Here is a 17,413-nt window from a genome sequence, read left to right on the forward strand (position 1 = left end):
AGACAGATCTTAGCACTGAGATCATGGTAACCCCCATGCTTTAACATAGACATGGGGGAGTCATATGCTCAGATGGCCTTGAGAGACAGATCTTAGCACTGAGATCATGGTAACTCCCATGCTTTAACATAGACATGGGGGAGTCATATGCTCAGATGGCCTTGAGAGACAGATCTTAGCACTGAGATCATGGTAACTCCCATGCTTTAACATAGACATGGGGGAGTCATATGCTCAGATGGCCTTGAGAGACAGATCTTAGCACTGAGATCATGGTAACTCCCATGCTTTAACATAGACATGGGGGAGTCATATGCTAAGATGGCCTTGAGAGACAGATCTTAGCACTGAGATCATGGTAACTCCATGCTTTAACATAGACATGGGGGAGTCATATGCTCAGATGGCCTTGAGAGACAGATCTTAGCACTGAGATCATGGTAACTCCCATGCTTTAGCATAGACATGGGGGAGTCGTGTGCTAAGATGGCTTTGGGAGACAGATCTTAGCACTGAGATCATGGTATCTCCCATGCTTTAGCATAGACATGGGGAGTCATATGCTCCAGATGGCCTTGAGAGACAGATCTTAGCACTAAGATCATGGTAACTCCAGCCATTTTAGCATAGACATGGGGAGTCATATGCTCAGATGGCCTTGAGAGACAGATCTTAGCACTGAGATCATGGTAACTCCCATGCTTTAACATAGACATGGGGGAGTCATATGCTAAGATGGCTTTGGGAGACAGATCTTAGCACTGAGATCATGGTAACTCCCATGCTTTAACATAGACATGGCCTTGAGGAGATCTTAGCACTGAGTCATGGTGCTAAGATGGCCTTGAGAGACAGATCTTAGCACTGAGATCATGGTAACTCCCATGCTTTAACATAGACATGGGGGAGTCATATGCTCAGATGGCCTTGAGAGACAGATCTTAGCACTGAGATCATGGTAACTCCCATGCTTTAACATAGACATGGGGGAGTCGTGTGCTAAGATGGCTTTGGGAGACAGATCTTAGCACTAAGATCAACGTATCTCCCACGCGTTAACGTGTACCTTTGTGCTGAGACAACTTTGAGATACAGAGCAACAAAATCTTACATGGCACTTTCATAACTGTATTAATTAGTTTTCATAACAGTGCATTGTTATGTTTAAACATAAATTTCAATTTGTGCAATTATGCCCTCTCATTATGCTGGTTAGGGGCTGAAGGGAGCAACAGAAGGTTAATCAAAAAGAAAAAATAATGATTAAACAAGGAAAACAAATATATAAGAACAATCACAAATCAATCAAAGAAAAGTATGAAAGGACTGAATTCATGCACATGCCTTTGTGTGATACTTTAAAACAAATTCTTTTGAAGACTCATGCCATTTGATAAAAATTATATTTCTAATGAAAACAAAATTATCTTAATAAAATGAAAGAAACAAACAATTCAAACAAAAGAATATATACCAAACAAAAAGAAAAGGATCAAGGATATTTTGGAGGATATTTTTAGTCTTCATAACAAGAAAAATACTCCCCAAAATATTCAGGATACCTAATTATATTTGTTGAGTATAATATACGAAGTCTATATGGAGTAGGTTAGATAATGAGTTAGTTGGCATCTATTTACTACAAACAATATATAGCACTACCCTGAAGTAAAAGTATGTAATATACACATTACAAAATGTCTAACCATTAAAACATCAAGTATGGTTGTCAATATTGTTAGGTGCATTATATAAAATTCTGATGTACTTTCTACAGGTGTTAGTGAAATATAACTGCCTGCTGAATATTTTCACCAGAACACATGTAACTGTAAGCAGCTATCTAAATAATAATAATAATAATAATAATAATAATAGGCCATTTATATAGCACCTTTCCACGTCACAGGGATATGCTCAAAGCGCTTCCTAAAATCAAGTTAAAACTATATACAGCTGGCAGGTACGGATGATTGGAAGTCACTTGTAGCGGAGAAATAGATGAGTCTTTAAATGCATAAAAGTTACATCTCAGGGGGTTGAATGTAAAAGTACATCAAGAATTTTATACTAACCTTTTTGGCCACAACAAATTATTTGGGTGTTCTAATATATTTTTCTTTTAAATATTTCTTGTTCACAGTGAATTTTGTTCAAAATTTAGCTAATAGTAATCCCATTATCCCTTGTAGAAAAAGCATGAAAATACTGACAAAAGAAAGTGGGCCCTGACAAAGAACAAACTGTTCATCTGTTGTGGCCATGTCTCATTGTAAGTGTGGATCGTGCATAATTACAGATCAGTGCAGGCGATGTGAAACTACAGATGCAGTGCATGTGATGGTGATGGAAGTCACTGAATCTGTTGTGCAATATTCTAAACCGATGGATGTTGTGATGGATGACTGATGAAACAGATGATCATTCACCAAACAGAATGTGTTATTTTACAGCCAAACCCATTTTCCCCTTCATAAAATGAAATACAGTGCGACCACATAGAGGCATTTAGAGTGAGTGAGTATGGTTTTTTGCCGCTTTTAGCAATATTCCAGCAATATCACTGTGGGTGACACCAGAAATGGGCTTCACACATTGTACCCATGTGGGGAATGGAACCCGGGTCTTCGGTGAGATGAGCGAATGCTATAACCACTAGGCTACCCCACCGCCCCTGCACACAGCAGCACGGGATAGAATAGGCGACAGACACCAGTAATGCAGCACAGTCTATGTTCTTTAAACCTCAATCAGCAATATTCCAGCTGGGGACGGCATCATGTAAATACTCGAGTCTGGACCAGACAATACAATGATTGATATCATGAGCAATGAGGAATTTCAAGCAACCAGAATGATGTGGTTGGTTTGCTGTTTAACGCTGTACTCGAAATATTCCAGCTATATGGCGGCAGTCGAGTCTGGACCAGACAATCCAGTGATCAACAGGATGAGCATCGATCTACGCAATTGGGAACCGATGACATGTCTCAACCAAGTCAGTGAGTCTGATCACCGGATCCCGTGTTGCCTCTTACAACAAGCATGGGTTACAGAAGACCAATTCTAACCTGGATCTTCACGGATTAGCAACCAGAATATAACCCAGATCCATTATGTCACTGCTTATGACAAGCATGAATGCTGGGACATTTTTCTAATCCAGAATCCCTCATGAGGTGCATACCAGCTATCACTGCTGGTATGGATTTCACAATTTGTCCTCTTGTAAGGTGAACATCAGTCTATCCAGCCAAACCAATGGATGATAGTGTGAACACCAATCCAAACCAGTGCAGTGAGTATAGATGGATGCCGTTATCAGCAATACTGAAGCAACATGGGCTTTACACGCTGTACCCATGCGAGGAATCCAAACCAGATTTCATCGTGAAAGGAAAGGTCATTCCAGAAAAAGCCAGGAATTGCCATCATATAGATTACCAATGTTGGGGATCAAACTTTTGTTAGAAGTGGGAACACTAACTACTCTGCTACAATCTGTGCCATCTCTGGTAGAACTCAGGGACTGTCAGCTAACAGATGACCCAATTGTTAGTCATAAACTGAATTTCATCACTCTGACTACATGAGGAAAGGCTGGGTTCAGGTTGACAGTTTGGGGCTATACTGAGGGTTAGTATCTCATGCATGTGACTGAAGTCTCAGCTGTGATGCAGCACTGGTCCAGTGTCGTGTTGTACAGCCAGTATAGGTGTCGTGTTGTACAGCCAGTATAGGTGTTGTGAGTATATAACTGATGCTACAAGTAACTCTCAAATAACCCCAAAACATAAATATGTTCACGAAGAAATACTCTGGCCCATCACAAACAATGTGTGTGGATTTCAGGATTTCCCAAATATCCAAACAAGAATATGTGTAAAGAAATGTGAGTGTTACGTTGCAACCATTAAAGAATACAAGTCATACAGTGGAGATTAATGACCCAATAGTAGAGGTTATATAAGGGTTACTACTCGATCCACCGTGACGGTGAATACGAGCATATATGAGCACGCAACTTACTTGGACTGGCCCTGGATACACGTTATGGGCGGAGTACACTTTTTGCCCTACGCCATAAGGTTTGGGGTACGTAGGAGGAGGCAACTCTTTCTTAAACCCCCAACTGCGATTGTCCTGGAAAAATGTGGCTCAACAATATACAAGTCTCTAACAAACACACTTATGTTACATATATTTCATTCTACATAGTACAAAACAAAACAGTTGATTTATACTGACAAACAGTTTGTTTTTAACTTATTTTAAAGAGCATAAACAAGGTTTAATACTATCTGTAATTTTCTGTTTTACAAATTGTCCTGTTACTGTTGTTCAAGTTTGTAATGTGTTATACTGATAAAGAAGAGGATCACACATGTTCACAGCAAACAAAGCAAGGGAGAAACACAAACAAGGTCAAGGTTAATTCAACTAAGGGAGATCACTCTCATTTCTGTCCATATCCACTGCACTAACGGATAAAGTTGAGAAACTGGCACACACTTTGAAAAAAGGAAGCCAAAGGGAAGCCAAATGGAACTGTTTGAAGTTTCATATTCCAAATAGGTTCTTCTAGGTTTCAGAGGCAATTACTCAGTATTGCTTCAAGGTGCAATTTTGCAGTTTTTCACAGCTGCCATCATTTTGAAGAGATTTGGCTACAGGGATAAACATAATGATCATTATGAAAGTTGTTAGGAAATAAACACTGACAATATTAAAGAGTAAACAGACAATATACAGTTATTGCAAGAGGATAGGACATTTCAAGGGGAAATTGTATCAGCGGAAGGAGAAAGACTAACAAACCATACAGAACAAAATCAGAAATACTATATATATTACATAAAGGGCAAGTGGCACATACAGTTCACTTTAATACTAGACTATAATACTTTTTCCAAATTAGTAATTTCTGCAAGATGTTTATCTTCATCCATGAAAATTCCTCTGTTAAAGAAGTTGAGCTGATAACTGAACTAACAGGGAACTAACTTCAACACTCACTCTGGCCTTGCTTCATTATCATTTCAATTTTTCTGATCTTTACATGTACCTTTGTAACTGTCTGTCACAAGCCAATGGTGGGGGTTGGTTCAAGGAAATTATTAATGATCAAGTTTGTGTCTTACAATGTCGATATACACATTTTCCCATCTCAACTGACTGACTGACTGAGTTTGGTTTTACGCCGGTTTTAGCAATATTCCAGCAACATCACGGCAGGGGACATCGGACATGGGCTTCACACAATGTACCCATGTGGGGATTCTCAACACTGTCAGTCCAAAATGAAATTTCCAGGCGATCAAATAGTCAGCCTGTAACTTACAAAACAATGGTTGTCAGCTTATTTAAGACCCCTTTCAATGTTGATTCTGTTTATGGTACAAAAGTAAAGATCATAGTGTGTACACTGTGCCAATCAGTACAGCTAATTTGGGTAGAATGTGAGTTTTTTCTACACCATTTCACTGTAAGAAGCAGAGAGATGTGTCCCTTTATTCCAGTATTTCAACATGAAGCTATTTTCCCACTGTGGTGTAAACTTTCTCAGATTCAAATATCCTAATGAATATTTATACTCGTATATTACCTAAACCCATTCGTCAAGTGTCAACATTTGTAAAACGTTTAACGTAAAAAAATTGAAATCATAAAATGGAACTATTAAGGTTTCAATCTACTGATTCAATCTATCTGAGTGAGATGATAAATGAAGTGAATATGACACTATGAAGACTACAAATAAACCATATCAGTTCCAAACAAAGATGATTCTGCTTGTTCACACTTCATCCTTCACAAACTTTCTAGCCAAATCAACACCTTTCAGAATGTCAAAATTATTACACATAAAGATAGCACTTTCTGGACTAGTTCACTAACAAGTACTGTTAAAATAACATACATTTTTAAGCAACACATGATTTGAAACACCATCGATAATAGTTAACATTTTCAGGAAAGAGTGGAGATGTCTCCAAAATGCAGTTGATTGGATTAAAAAAGCAATCTATTGCTGTAGTAAAACTTACAATTTTGAAATGGACTAATTCTATTTAAAAGACAGTTTGTGAAGGTGAATATGGACAGCCTACCTTGGAACATCTTAGTGTCTAAAATAGATCCTTGAAATATTTCTAAAAAGTATATAAAATAATAGAAAGGAATATTTATTTTGCATTATAAGAAGAACAAAACTTTTAGTGTAAAAATGAGCAATAAAAAATAACTAAATAAAATTTAATTGTAACACGAAGGAAGACAAAAACAGCTAAACTAATCTTGTATAAAAAACAGCAACAGATATTTGTGAGAGAAAACAGACAATAATATTCAGTCTAAAACTACACAACAGGAAGAAAGGTCGGTGTGCAAGTGAACTCAGCTATAGTGAAGGAGCAAGTTAAAGTGTGAGTTAGTCAGTCACCACTTCAGTGTCAAGATGGATACCTCTATGAGATGTGAATTGTCACTCTGTGGGAGTGGCACAGGGGGTGCCTGACGTTTGGGCACTGGGTTATTTACACGAGCCATCTACAACACAAGGCACGCATGCATTCAAACAAAATGGCCGACTAGAACCAAAGAACACATCGAGGCTGATCACAACATTCTCCAGGAATCATGCAGAAGAAGATTTCAGAACTGGTCCTAAATCAAGTTTCTTTTGCAATGTTATTGGATATTTTGGTTTTATTAATACATGAAAATGACAATTGAAACTAAGGATCTAGCCACTAGTTCTAGAATTATTGTACTGAATATTAAATGCACACATTTTTAGCATTCGCTAGGTAAGAAATACGGTTCACTCTAGCCCGATGTACAGTGTAATTAAGTACAGTTTTTTCTGAACTATTATTGTTGCAGCAAGTGGATGCTTGCCAATTGTATTAATTCTGTATGTTTGCCATGTATTTACATGGAAAATAGCTATCCACCAATTCCACTCGATTACCTTGCTTACATTCAAACAATGACAGTACTTCCATTCTGGGATATAAAATATGGAAGCTGGGATTCAAATTTACAAAGTAACATTAACTTACAAGTCTGAGGCTATTAAAATTCAGGAAGGACTCAAGACATTTCCTTTTGAACTACCTCTTTCACAATTTGATTCGAAAAATAAAAACTAATCGTAACTCCAGCCAGGCTGATATTTTTCAATAAAACAGTCAGTCCGACACATGTTCTTACTCATGTCCACTGGAATTTGTCTTGTGGAACCGCATATTTGTGGTATCATCCAATCACATCTGGTTGTTCAAATAGTGGTTCCCCAGTCACTAGTCATACAGATACACCACTGTGATGCAAAGCTTTAGTTGGCTCGTGAGTTGTTAATTGCTTTCATCTTGTAGGCTGCAGCATGTTCTGTGGTGGTTAATTACCTATATACAAGCTTCAACAGCAGGATTCTCTCACAAAGCTACCTATGTCAGAGCTTAGATACTCTGACACAAGTCACATGAAACTAGTCCCACTTAGCAAAGCAATTTCAGTGTGATGACTGCTCCAACTTCAATTCTGTCACATGGACTCACAGTGATTAAGTGAGTGATCGAGTATGGTTTTACGCCACTTTTAGCAATATTCCAGCAATATCTTGGCGGGTGACACCAGAAATGGGCTTCATACATTGTACCCATGTGAGGAATCGAACCCGGGCCATTGGCGTGACGAGCAAACGCTTTAACCACTAGGCTACCCCACTGCCCCCATGGTAGAACACCTGTTCATGTTCTGTTCGACCTTTCACCCACACGCTTGTTGTCCGTGTTAGAATGTTCATGTTACCCTCACTAACTGAAAGAGCTCTTGTACAGGTATGTGTTTTGTTTTCAGAGTTCAAAACTGACACACATTTGGACAGTTTTCTCTGTCACAACAAGGGGCTCCCTAAATTGGTGCAACTCAATGTGAGGACTACGCAAAGGACCCCTTGATTAATCAGAACACCAGAGTCTGATTGTATTCTTGCTCTCCCTCATACAAAAAATTATCATATCTAATTCTCTCCCCACCTTTGAACGCAAATGGTGTGTTGAAACATCCCTAATGGGACTTGACATGAGCACAACAGCAAGTAAACCCAACAGCCATATTTCATGCATCTCCTGACCAGTTGTACATCCTGAGTATCCTCCTCCTCCTCCTCCTGGTGAGAGCATCAACCCTGTCTTGTGCTTATACAACATTACTGCTTCTGCCTGTTAAGCCATGCCCGACATTGTCACATGCTCAGTGATAATGTTTGCACTACATCATACGCTGGGTGACAATGTTTGCCCACAAGATTGTGACAATGTTTGTCATACACTGAGTGTTTGCACTACATCGTCCTACACTGAGTGACAATGTTTGCACTACATCGTCCTACACTGAGTGACAATGTTTGCACTACATCGTCATACAGTGGGTGACAATGTTTGCACTACAAGATTGTCATACACTGAGTGACAATGTGTGCACTACATAGTCCTACACTGAGTGACAATGTTTGCACTACATCGTCCTACACTGAGTGACAATGTTTCCACTACATCGTCCAACACTGAGTGACAATGTTTGCACTACATAGTCCTACACTGAGTGACAATGTTTGCACTACATCGTCCTACACTGAGTGACAATGTTTGCACTACATCGTCCTACACTGAGTGACAATGTTTGCACTACATCGTCATACACTGAGTGACAATGTTTGCACTACATCGTCATACACTGAGTGACAATGTTTGCACTACATCGTCATACACTGAGTGACAATGTTTGCACTACATTGTCCCCTCTGTGGTAATATTTGCACCATATTGTCCCCTGCAGAAGAGTGTGTACATCTGCTGCAGCACTTACTTGTTCATTCAAGCCATTCATCATCAACGTCCTGTCAGCTTCCTTCACAGTCATAATCCACCCCTCCTTCATGACTTCTTCATCGCTGCCATTTTCAGAGCTAAAACAGTCACATCATCTTGTTACAGCAGCTAAATAAGTCATATCTTACTTGATTATGCTGCATTAATATCAGAGCTAAAACAACCACAAAACCAAGCTCAGCATCCCATTATCAGAGCTGAAAGTGTCACACTTTAATTGCCATTCTCACTGTGTAGAATTCATACGGCCTTCATACGGATTAAAATCACAAATTAAAAACAACATTTCAAAGATAAACTCACTCATCACTTTCATCATCACTGTCACTTTCATTGGCCCTTTCTGCCTTCCATCGCTTGTGGCGGTCTATCAACTCCACCAGGTAGGCAGTCTTCTTGGCTCTCTTCATGAACTGATGCCGCAACAACTCCTTCGCGGACGGCCTCTGCAATGTGCAAAATGGCAGAGAAGGTACTGGCTGCAATGCTGCTTTAAATACACTGTTTAAAATGTTTATTTTATTGAAACATTCAATTCTGTTCAAGACACTGTATATTTTGCAGATCAGCCTCTGCTTTCCAAACTACCTAATGGAAGGTCATCCAAGTCCCAATTTTGGCTCCCAAGGATGACATTCTTCTTGACAATGACTGACTGACTGAGTTTGGTTTTACGCCGCTTTTAGCAATATTCAAGCAACATCGGCAGGGGACACCAGAAATGGGCTTCACACATTATACCCATGTGGAAATTCGAACCTGGGTCTTCGGGGTGATGAGCCAACGCTTTAACCACTAGGCTACCCCACCGCCCCTTCTTGACAATGAAGGAAAGTAGAGGTGAAATTGGGTTTAACGTCGTACTTAAGAATATTTCGCTCATATGATGACATGCATGCATGCGTATGTGTGGCTGCTTGTACTAGCCAAAACTTAAGCTGGTTTTATAGTGCAAGCTCACTGAGATAACATGCCATGGTTAAGCATGAATACCCCACTCACACACATTATACTGACTCCGAGCCGACCAGTCCTTATTGTACCCATTACTGCCGAGCGCCAGGCAGGGACCAACAAGTACCATATTTTAATGTCTTTTGGTATGACGCGGTCGGGGAACAATAAAGGAGAACAAGTGATGTACGTGATGCATGGTAACATACAGTGTCTTGATGCCAGCAATGATATTAACACATCCCACTGATGAACGAATCAATGTGTTTTAATTATTTATAAGTCAAAAACATAGTACTTTTATGCAAAACGTGTAAAATAACAGGCCCATATGCCTCAATAATTAAGTGTAAATTTGGTGTCGCTGTAAACAAGCACAAAAAGGGAGTCAAGTATATAATGCCCATAAACCTCATTCGTTTGTCAGTAGGAAATATCACATTTATACCATGTTGGGGATGTTTATATACTGAAGAACTGGAATGACTAATATACAGTGATCGACAGATCAAATACTTACATTGTTTGGATCTTTGTTCAAACAGAGCTCCACAAATTCTTTAAATGATCTACTATAGTTGCCCATTAGCTGGGGGGGATTGTTCTTGGGTATGAGGAAGAGGACCCTCATTGGATGGAGGTCGGAGTTGGGAGGTTCACCCTTGGCCAACTCGATTGCTGTGATGCCTAAGCTCCATATGTCTGCCTGGAATAGGAAAAGTGGCACAACATAACCAAAAATGAAAATAACAGTGAATGGTTAAATGAGTTTGATAAATTTTGTTTTGGGTCTCAATGCAGTTATGGTGTTAGCTAAATCTGGGAGGATTGCCCCATGTCTTAGACTTACACCTTGGTGAAACCCACAAGCACAGTTATCGTGATGACAAGCTTAGAAACATAACCAGGAAAATCCATGATTCGGAACCGGCATGCCAGTTGTTTTTAGCAAACCTAAGGGACGCAACTCTGTATTGTGAGCTGTTGAGGCTCAGACAACAGGGTCTCCAGTTAATAACAGAAGTGAGTGAGTGAGTGAGTTTAGTTTTACGCCGCACTCAGCAATATTCCAGCTATATGGCGGCGGTCTGTAAATAATCGAGTCTGGACAAGACAATCCAGTGATCAACAGCATGAGCATCGATCTGCGCAATTGGGAACCGATGACATGTGTCAACCAAGTCAGCGAGCCTGACCACCCGATCCCGTTAGTCGCCTCTTACGACAAGCATCTTCGCCTTTTACGACAAGCATGGGTTACTGAAGACCTGTTCTACCCCGGGACCTTCACGGGTCAGTTAATAACTGCAGGACAAACACTTGGTTGGTATTCTGTTTGTCAATACAATGTCCAATGAATGCTCCAGTTGGACATTCCCTGAAGTCTTACCTTAGTATCATAGGCTGATTGTTTAATGACTTCTGGTGCCATCCAGAATGGAGTGCCAACAAATGTTTGCCGTTTGTTGGTTGTATTCGTTAACTGACCCGCTACACCGAAGTCCGCAAGCTTCACATCTCCGTTTTCAGATAACAAGACATTAGCAGCTGGAACAGAGAGACATCAAGACATGTGAACCACTGTGGGTGTTATCACTTTATCAATACAAGCATGGCACACTTACATTTTCACTCGGACCTCTTGCTCACATTTCATAAATTTCAGTTTTTGAATTTTGACAATCTGAAATCTTCAGTATGTAACAGCAGGCCCTTGGACAAGGCTCCCTAAAACCCTTTGCTTAATACACTGATATCAAAACCATGCAGGATCCTAACTCTCCAACTCATAACAAAAAATTATTTCAATGAGGGCAGTATTTCATCATATTCATCACCCATTCCAGTGTTTAGGAATAGCGTCTGACCCTCGGACAAGTCCTGCACATTTGCTCTCAATCCGATGGAAGTCTACAACCCGCCAGGCCACAGTGTCCGACTGTATACATAATGAAGTTCATACTGACTTTCACTGAAGTTGTTATATGTGACACGTCACACTTGTTTGCTGTTTATAAATCTTACATTTGTTAATAATTTCAATGCCAATTACAAGAAATGTTAAATCTGAAATGTGTGTCTATTTTTTCTTCTGTGGTCCCGTGAATTTTCAGTGGGTCAGACAGACATCTGAAACTTACAGGACCCAATGTCCTGTTATTTTGAAACATCATTCGTGAACACTGCCATTCAAGTGGCAATCACAATCGATACTTGCTGCTTAGACTCAGACTGATTGTCTGTCGAGGAAATTAAACATTCTGTGACAGCTCTCACAAACTATTTCAAAGGTACTGACAAATACAGTCCAAACTCAATTTTATGGATGCCTACTTCAATGGGGTGGCAGCTTAGTGGACAAAATCAGATAAAATATAACTCATTAATTAGTGAATAGTTCTCTTTGGTGACTTCTTGTTGAACAATGACAGGACAAAGTGTTCTCTTTGGACAATTCTAGTAAGTTGTGGGGAGGTGAACGTCTTTCGTTTTGACACCTTTAGCCTTGACCTAAGAATTTCTAAATACAAAGAAGTAAGGTTTTGTTTGTTAGTCGTTTAACGCCTCACTCAGCCTTAGCAGTATCCAAGCTATATGGCGGCAGTCTGTAAATAATCGAGTCCGGACCAGACAATCCAGTGATCAACAGCATGAGCATCGATCTACACAACTGGGATATGATGACATATGTCAGCAAGACAGCGACCCTGACCACTCGATTCCGTTAGTCGCCATAAAGAAGTTAGGAAATGGTTACCTTTAATATCTCTATGTAATTTCCTCTCTGAGTGAAGGTAATCTAATCCTTTAAGAATTTCCCTAATGATGATTGCTATGTCATTTTCTGTGAAAGGTCCCGCCTTCATCAGGTCTAGGGCGGATCCACCGCCCAAATATTCCATAAGGATCCATAACTTTGAGCCCTGAAAAAGAAGAGAAGACAACATTCACTGGGGTCCAACATACTGACTGTAACACAACGCCATTAATGCCATTGGTTAAAAGGGGTTTAACATCATGTTTGCAACTATTGCACTTATATGGCAATGTGTGTCTGATTGTGGACTGACATCGGTCGACAGTGCTAGCCCACTGAGACGTCACAGGTAAACAATGATACCTTACTTATACTCAGAGCTCTCCAGTACTTGCTTTATCCATTTGATGCTGAGCACCATGCAGAGCAACAAGAAGTACCATCTTTAAAAACAAACCTAATGATGCCTTGAGACACTGACCTTCTGTCTTCCAGGCAGATGCCCCATCCTGGGCCCCATTTCACAAAGCTATCGTAGCGTTATGACTGTCGTACCTCTTTACAACATAGACTTACGACAGTCGCAGCGCCCCGATAGCTTTGTGAAGGTCTCCTCTCTTTAGTTGAAATTTTATAAAAGAGTTGAGATTGATATTGATATGATTTAGTATTTAAGTAATATCAGGCCTGTCTTCAACACCATGATCTTGATGGGTGTGGGGTGACGAGCGTGGGCTGTGGGGTGTTGGGTGGTGGGGTGAGACGTGGGTGGGGTGTCGGGGTTCTTTGTACTTATCACCTGTACAAATGAAAACCCACTTTAACACAGCTATTCCTTTATTGATACTCCATTCTGGGTGCATTTGCCAGTGTGCTTAGAAACAACAGGATGTAAGAAACATCCACAACAATATACTGCCACCCCAATACTTACAATCACATGCGAGCACCCCCTAGTCTCAGCTGTACAGAACCCTCCCTCTACCAACCTCAGGTGCACCTACCTTGAGATAGGAGCCATAGTATTTGGTAACATACGGACTGTCACACTGGGACAGCACCATAATCTCCTGCTGAATGTCCTCAATTTCATCTTCTGCTTCTTCCAAGTCAATTATTTTGATAGCCACAACCTGTTTCGTGTCATTGTCAATTCCTTTGAACACTTCACCAAATGAACCTTTTCCAATCTTTTCTAGCTTCGTAAACCGCTCCTCTGGGTCGATGGTTCCTCCTCTACCCTGCAATACAAAACAGGAAGTGAGTAAAGGAAGATTATGCCAAATCCTTTTAATCTTTACATGTTTACAAATCCCTGATCAAAATAAAACATGAAAAGTAGTGTAAACATGACAGATTATAAACAAACTAGGTATTTTATAAATACCTTTTAAAGTATTATATTTTATCAAAATGACGACAAATCCCCTGATCAACAAATAAAAATGAAAAGTAGCGTTTTTTATACTTTACATGACAGATTAACAACAGTAATATAAACAAACTAGGTATTTTATAAATACCTTTTTAAAGTATTATATTTTATCAAAATGACGACATACTAGTAATGGAGAAATGACGAGGTACTAAGGGAGTACAACAGGCTTGTTCATTGCCAAGCACCAAACACACATACACTGACCATATTTACTGTACAGGAGTGAGTGAGTGAGTGAGTGAGTGAAGTTTTATGCTGCTTTTAGCAATATTCCAGCAATATCACGGCGGGTGACACCAAAAATGGGCTTCACACTTGGTACCTATGTGGGGAATCAAACCCGAATCTTCAGCGTGATGACCGGACTCCTAAACCATTAGCCTATCCCAAGCCCCTTTACTGCATAGGAAGAAAATGGAAAGACACAAGAACCTGACTTTACATGTGACATTCTGACACAGGGCAATTTGCCACAGTCAAAGAGGCACAAAGTGAAACCCCCAAATAATCAAAAGTATACAATGAACAGTAGTTGTGTTCCGATGATCGAAAATAATCGAAAATCGATCGAAAGGAGGATAAAAAATAATTATCGATTGTAAAAAACATATTTTCAATTAATCAGAATTTTGCTGTTTCAGTATAACACACTTGAATGAAGTAAACTAACCATTAAAATTGACGAATATTCACAAACAACCATGCGCTATGAATAAATTTTACATCTATTCTGAAGGTAATGAGATATACTGATAAAAATTTGGCAATATTTGTTGTGTAAATAAACAGAATAATTACATTAACATTAATTAGAAAAGAAAAACCTGGGGAAAAACCCTTGAAATTGGTGATTACATTAAAAATGTATATATTTCGATTATAATCGATAACCGTTCACCACAAGTCCTCCGAAAATCGGTGTGGATTGGTTTCCGATTCTCAACACTAATGAACAGCGAGGCAATGACATCACACAAATTACACTATCTGCCCCAACCAGCCCTAGTTAAGTCCCAGCTATATCACAACACAGTTCAAGTAGTCATCTTATCAAGGTATACCATTATCAGATTAAGTCCACACCAACATTCTGTTTGAGGACATTTCCACAAGGCTTGACAGCATTTGTAATTGTGAATAATTGAGACATAATTTCACTTTACATGCTTCCAGGGTATCCGGGCAGTGAACACCATGAACAGAAATTGGTGTAACACTTGATATTTCTAGCCAGTGGAATTTATCTGCAACAATTTGTATTTATATATGTACCACAGTCATAAATAATCATGTTGCCTTGTTCCCCTACTTCTGCCTATGGGGTGGTTAATCATAAATGTTGGAAGATGTGCTGGCGAGTGCTTTGCCAGGGGCTCCACACAAATGACGATACCTCATATTTTGGGGCAATATCGAGCCTCTTGCCACGTTTTATATCAGTACAGTCCATCAGTTTCATGGTCAGTGAGTCACTTGACCCATAGTATTCTGCTAAAACTGAAGCCAAGGACAACTGCATGACTGCTTTACGTTCAAACAAGTTATGTGGGTGGCGGGGTAGCCTAGTGGTTAAAGCATTCACCCGTCAACTCCGAAGACCCAGGTTCGATTCCTGCATGTGTACAATGTGTGAAGCCCATTTCTGGTGTCCCTTTCCGTGATATTGCTGAAATATTGCTAAAAGCAGCATAAAGCTAAACTCACTCACTCAAGTTATGACAGCCAAACACTCTTTCCCCAGCTCCAATGTTTTGACTTTCTATTCCATTTCTGTCATGAAACAGTTAAGTGAGAATGCAAGTGGAAGTGTGGTGCTTTTCAATTTGTCTGCAATCTCAAACCAAACTGATCAAACAAAAACAAATTCATCTATGATTTAGAAAGCTGGTCGTAAAGCTTTTCCCATTTCAACAGAAAGCATTTCTACAGATGTACAGACAAATACAAATTTCACAAACATTTCTGGTTCCAGGGAAACTACTAAAGATTCTCGGAAAGGTTGCTTAAACACTAATGTCAACAATGTTTCCTGGAGGGTAATGAAGATGTCACAGACGAGGAAGGAACTTAGATTACTGAACACTAAACATGCTACGGACACCATTATCTGCTTGAGATCTTAGACAATGCTTATCTGTAGGAGGTTAAGACTATAGGTCCCAAGCACCCTATGCCTGAGAACCATGTGTATTGGGTGGTTAGGCTTGGAGTGAGTGAGTGAGTTTAATTTTATGCCGCTTTGAGCAATATTCCAGCAATATAACAGCAGGGGACACCAGAAATGGGCTTCACAAATTGTACCCATGTAGGGAATTGAACAAAGGCATTTAACCACTCTTAACCCCAAGGCTTGGAGTACCCATGTGAGTTTAGTTTTATGCTGCTATTAGCAATATTCCAGCAATAAAGGCTTTAACCACTGGGGAATCTACCCCTATGGCTGATAGAAAAGCTTTAACCACTGGGCTACCCCACTTAACGCCCCGGTCAGGCTTGGAGTGAGTGAGTGAGTTTAGTTTTATGCTGCTATTAGCAATATTCCAGCAATATAAAACATTGTACCCATGTGGGGAATCGAACCTGGGTCTATGGTGTGATGAACGAAAGCTTTAACCACTGGGCTACCCCACTTAGCCCCCCGGTTAGGCTTGGAGTGAGTGAGTGAGTTTAGTTTTATGCTGCTATTAGCAATATTCCAGCAATATAAAACATTGTACCCATGTGGGGAATCGAACCTGGGTCTATGGCGTGATGAACGAAAGCTTTAACCACTGGGCTACCCCACTTAGCCCCCGGTCAGGTTTGGAAATTGCTGGGCTATATACTGATGGTGACAGTTCAGCTGTAACACTGCAGGTTGCAGCATCAAACAACAATACATCCGGTGGACACAAGTCTGACTGATGTTATCGATACATGGTGCAGGAATGCTACAAGGGAGACAGGATGCTAAGGTTCAAGTGTTATCACATGACTTCACAAATGAAATGAACAAAATTCATGAGAAGAGTTGCTCCCCTTAGAATCACTAGAGTCCTATGAGTATGATTGTGGGTTAATGATCCTGTAACAGCTTTTATTTTGTCAGCATCATACCCTTGCAGTGGGTTTCACCAGAGACCATATAATAGAGGGACAACCCTCCCCAACAGTTTATCACTAACCATCAGCGCTACGGTCTGGAATGTAACTGATACACATCGACACCCTGCTGCTAACTTCCCTCTACCGGTACACATGCGCAACAGATGCGCAGCCATTCGCAAATGAGCACTCTTGTAACCACGTAAACAATATTGTGTAATATCCGGGCTGAGAGTTAATTCCCTTAGCGAGATTTCACCGGCTGCGTTTGACAGTTAAACA

At 40.0% G+C, this 17,413-nt stretch overlaps 1 protein-coding gene across 6 annotated transcripts in view; it reads right to left on the reverse strand.

Moving 5' to 3' along the window:
* Positions 1-17,413, reverse strand: part of LOC124291212 (serine/threonine-protein kinase 26-like) — an 84,873-nt gene that overhangs the window by 12,318 nt on the left and 55,142 nt on the right. For 5 of the 6 annotated variants that reach the window (XM_046728149.1, XM_046728150.1, XM_046728148.1 and 2 more), the window contains exons 2-9: positions 13,614-13,850; positions 12,610-12,775; positions 11,242-11,399; positions 10,372-10,557; positions 9,201-9,343; positions 8,875-8,974; positions 6,466-6,549; positions 4,030-4,143 (exon numbers count right to left, since the gene is read on the reverse strand). In XM_046728149.1, coding sequence (XP_046584105.1) covers positions 4,030-4,143; positions 6,466-6,549; positions 8,875-8,974; positions 9,201-9,343; positions 10,372-10,557; positions 11,242-11,399; positions 12,610-12,775; positions 13,614-13,850 — 1,188 coding nt within the window. The remainder of the gene's footprint in view (positions 1-4,029; positions 4,144-6,465; positions 6,550-8,874; positions 8,975-9,200; positions 9,344-10,371; positions 10,558-11,241; positions 11,400-12,609; positions 12,776-13,613; positions 13,851-17,413) is intronic. The other variant, XM_046728152.1, reaches the window with a different exon arrangement.

The sequence above is a fragment of the Haliotis rubra genome, unplaced genomic scaffold, assembly GCF_003918875.1.
Source record: "Haliotis rubra isolate DU_JTF1 unplaced genomic scaffold, ASM391887v1 Scf486, whole genome shotgun sequence".
Classification (NCBI taxonomy): domain Eukaryota; kingdom Metazoa; phylum Mollusca; class Gastropoda; order Lepetellida; family Haliotidae; genus Haliotis; species Haliotis rubra.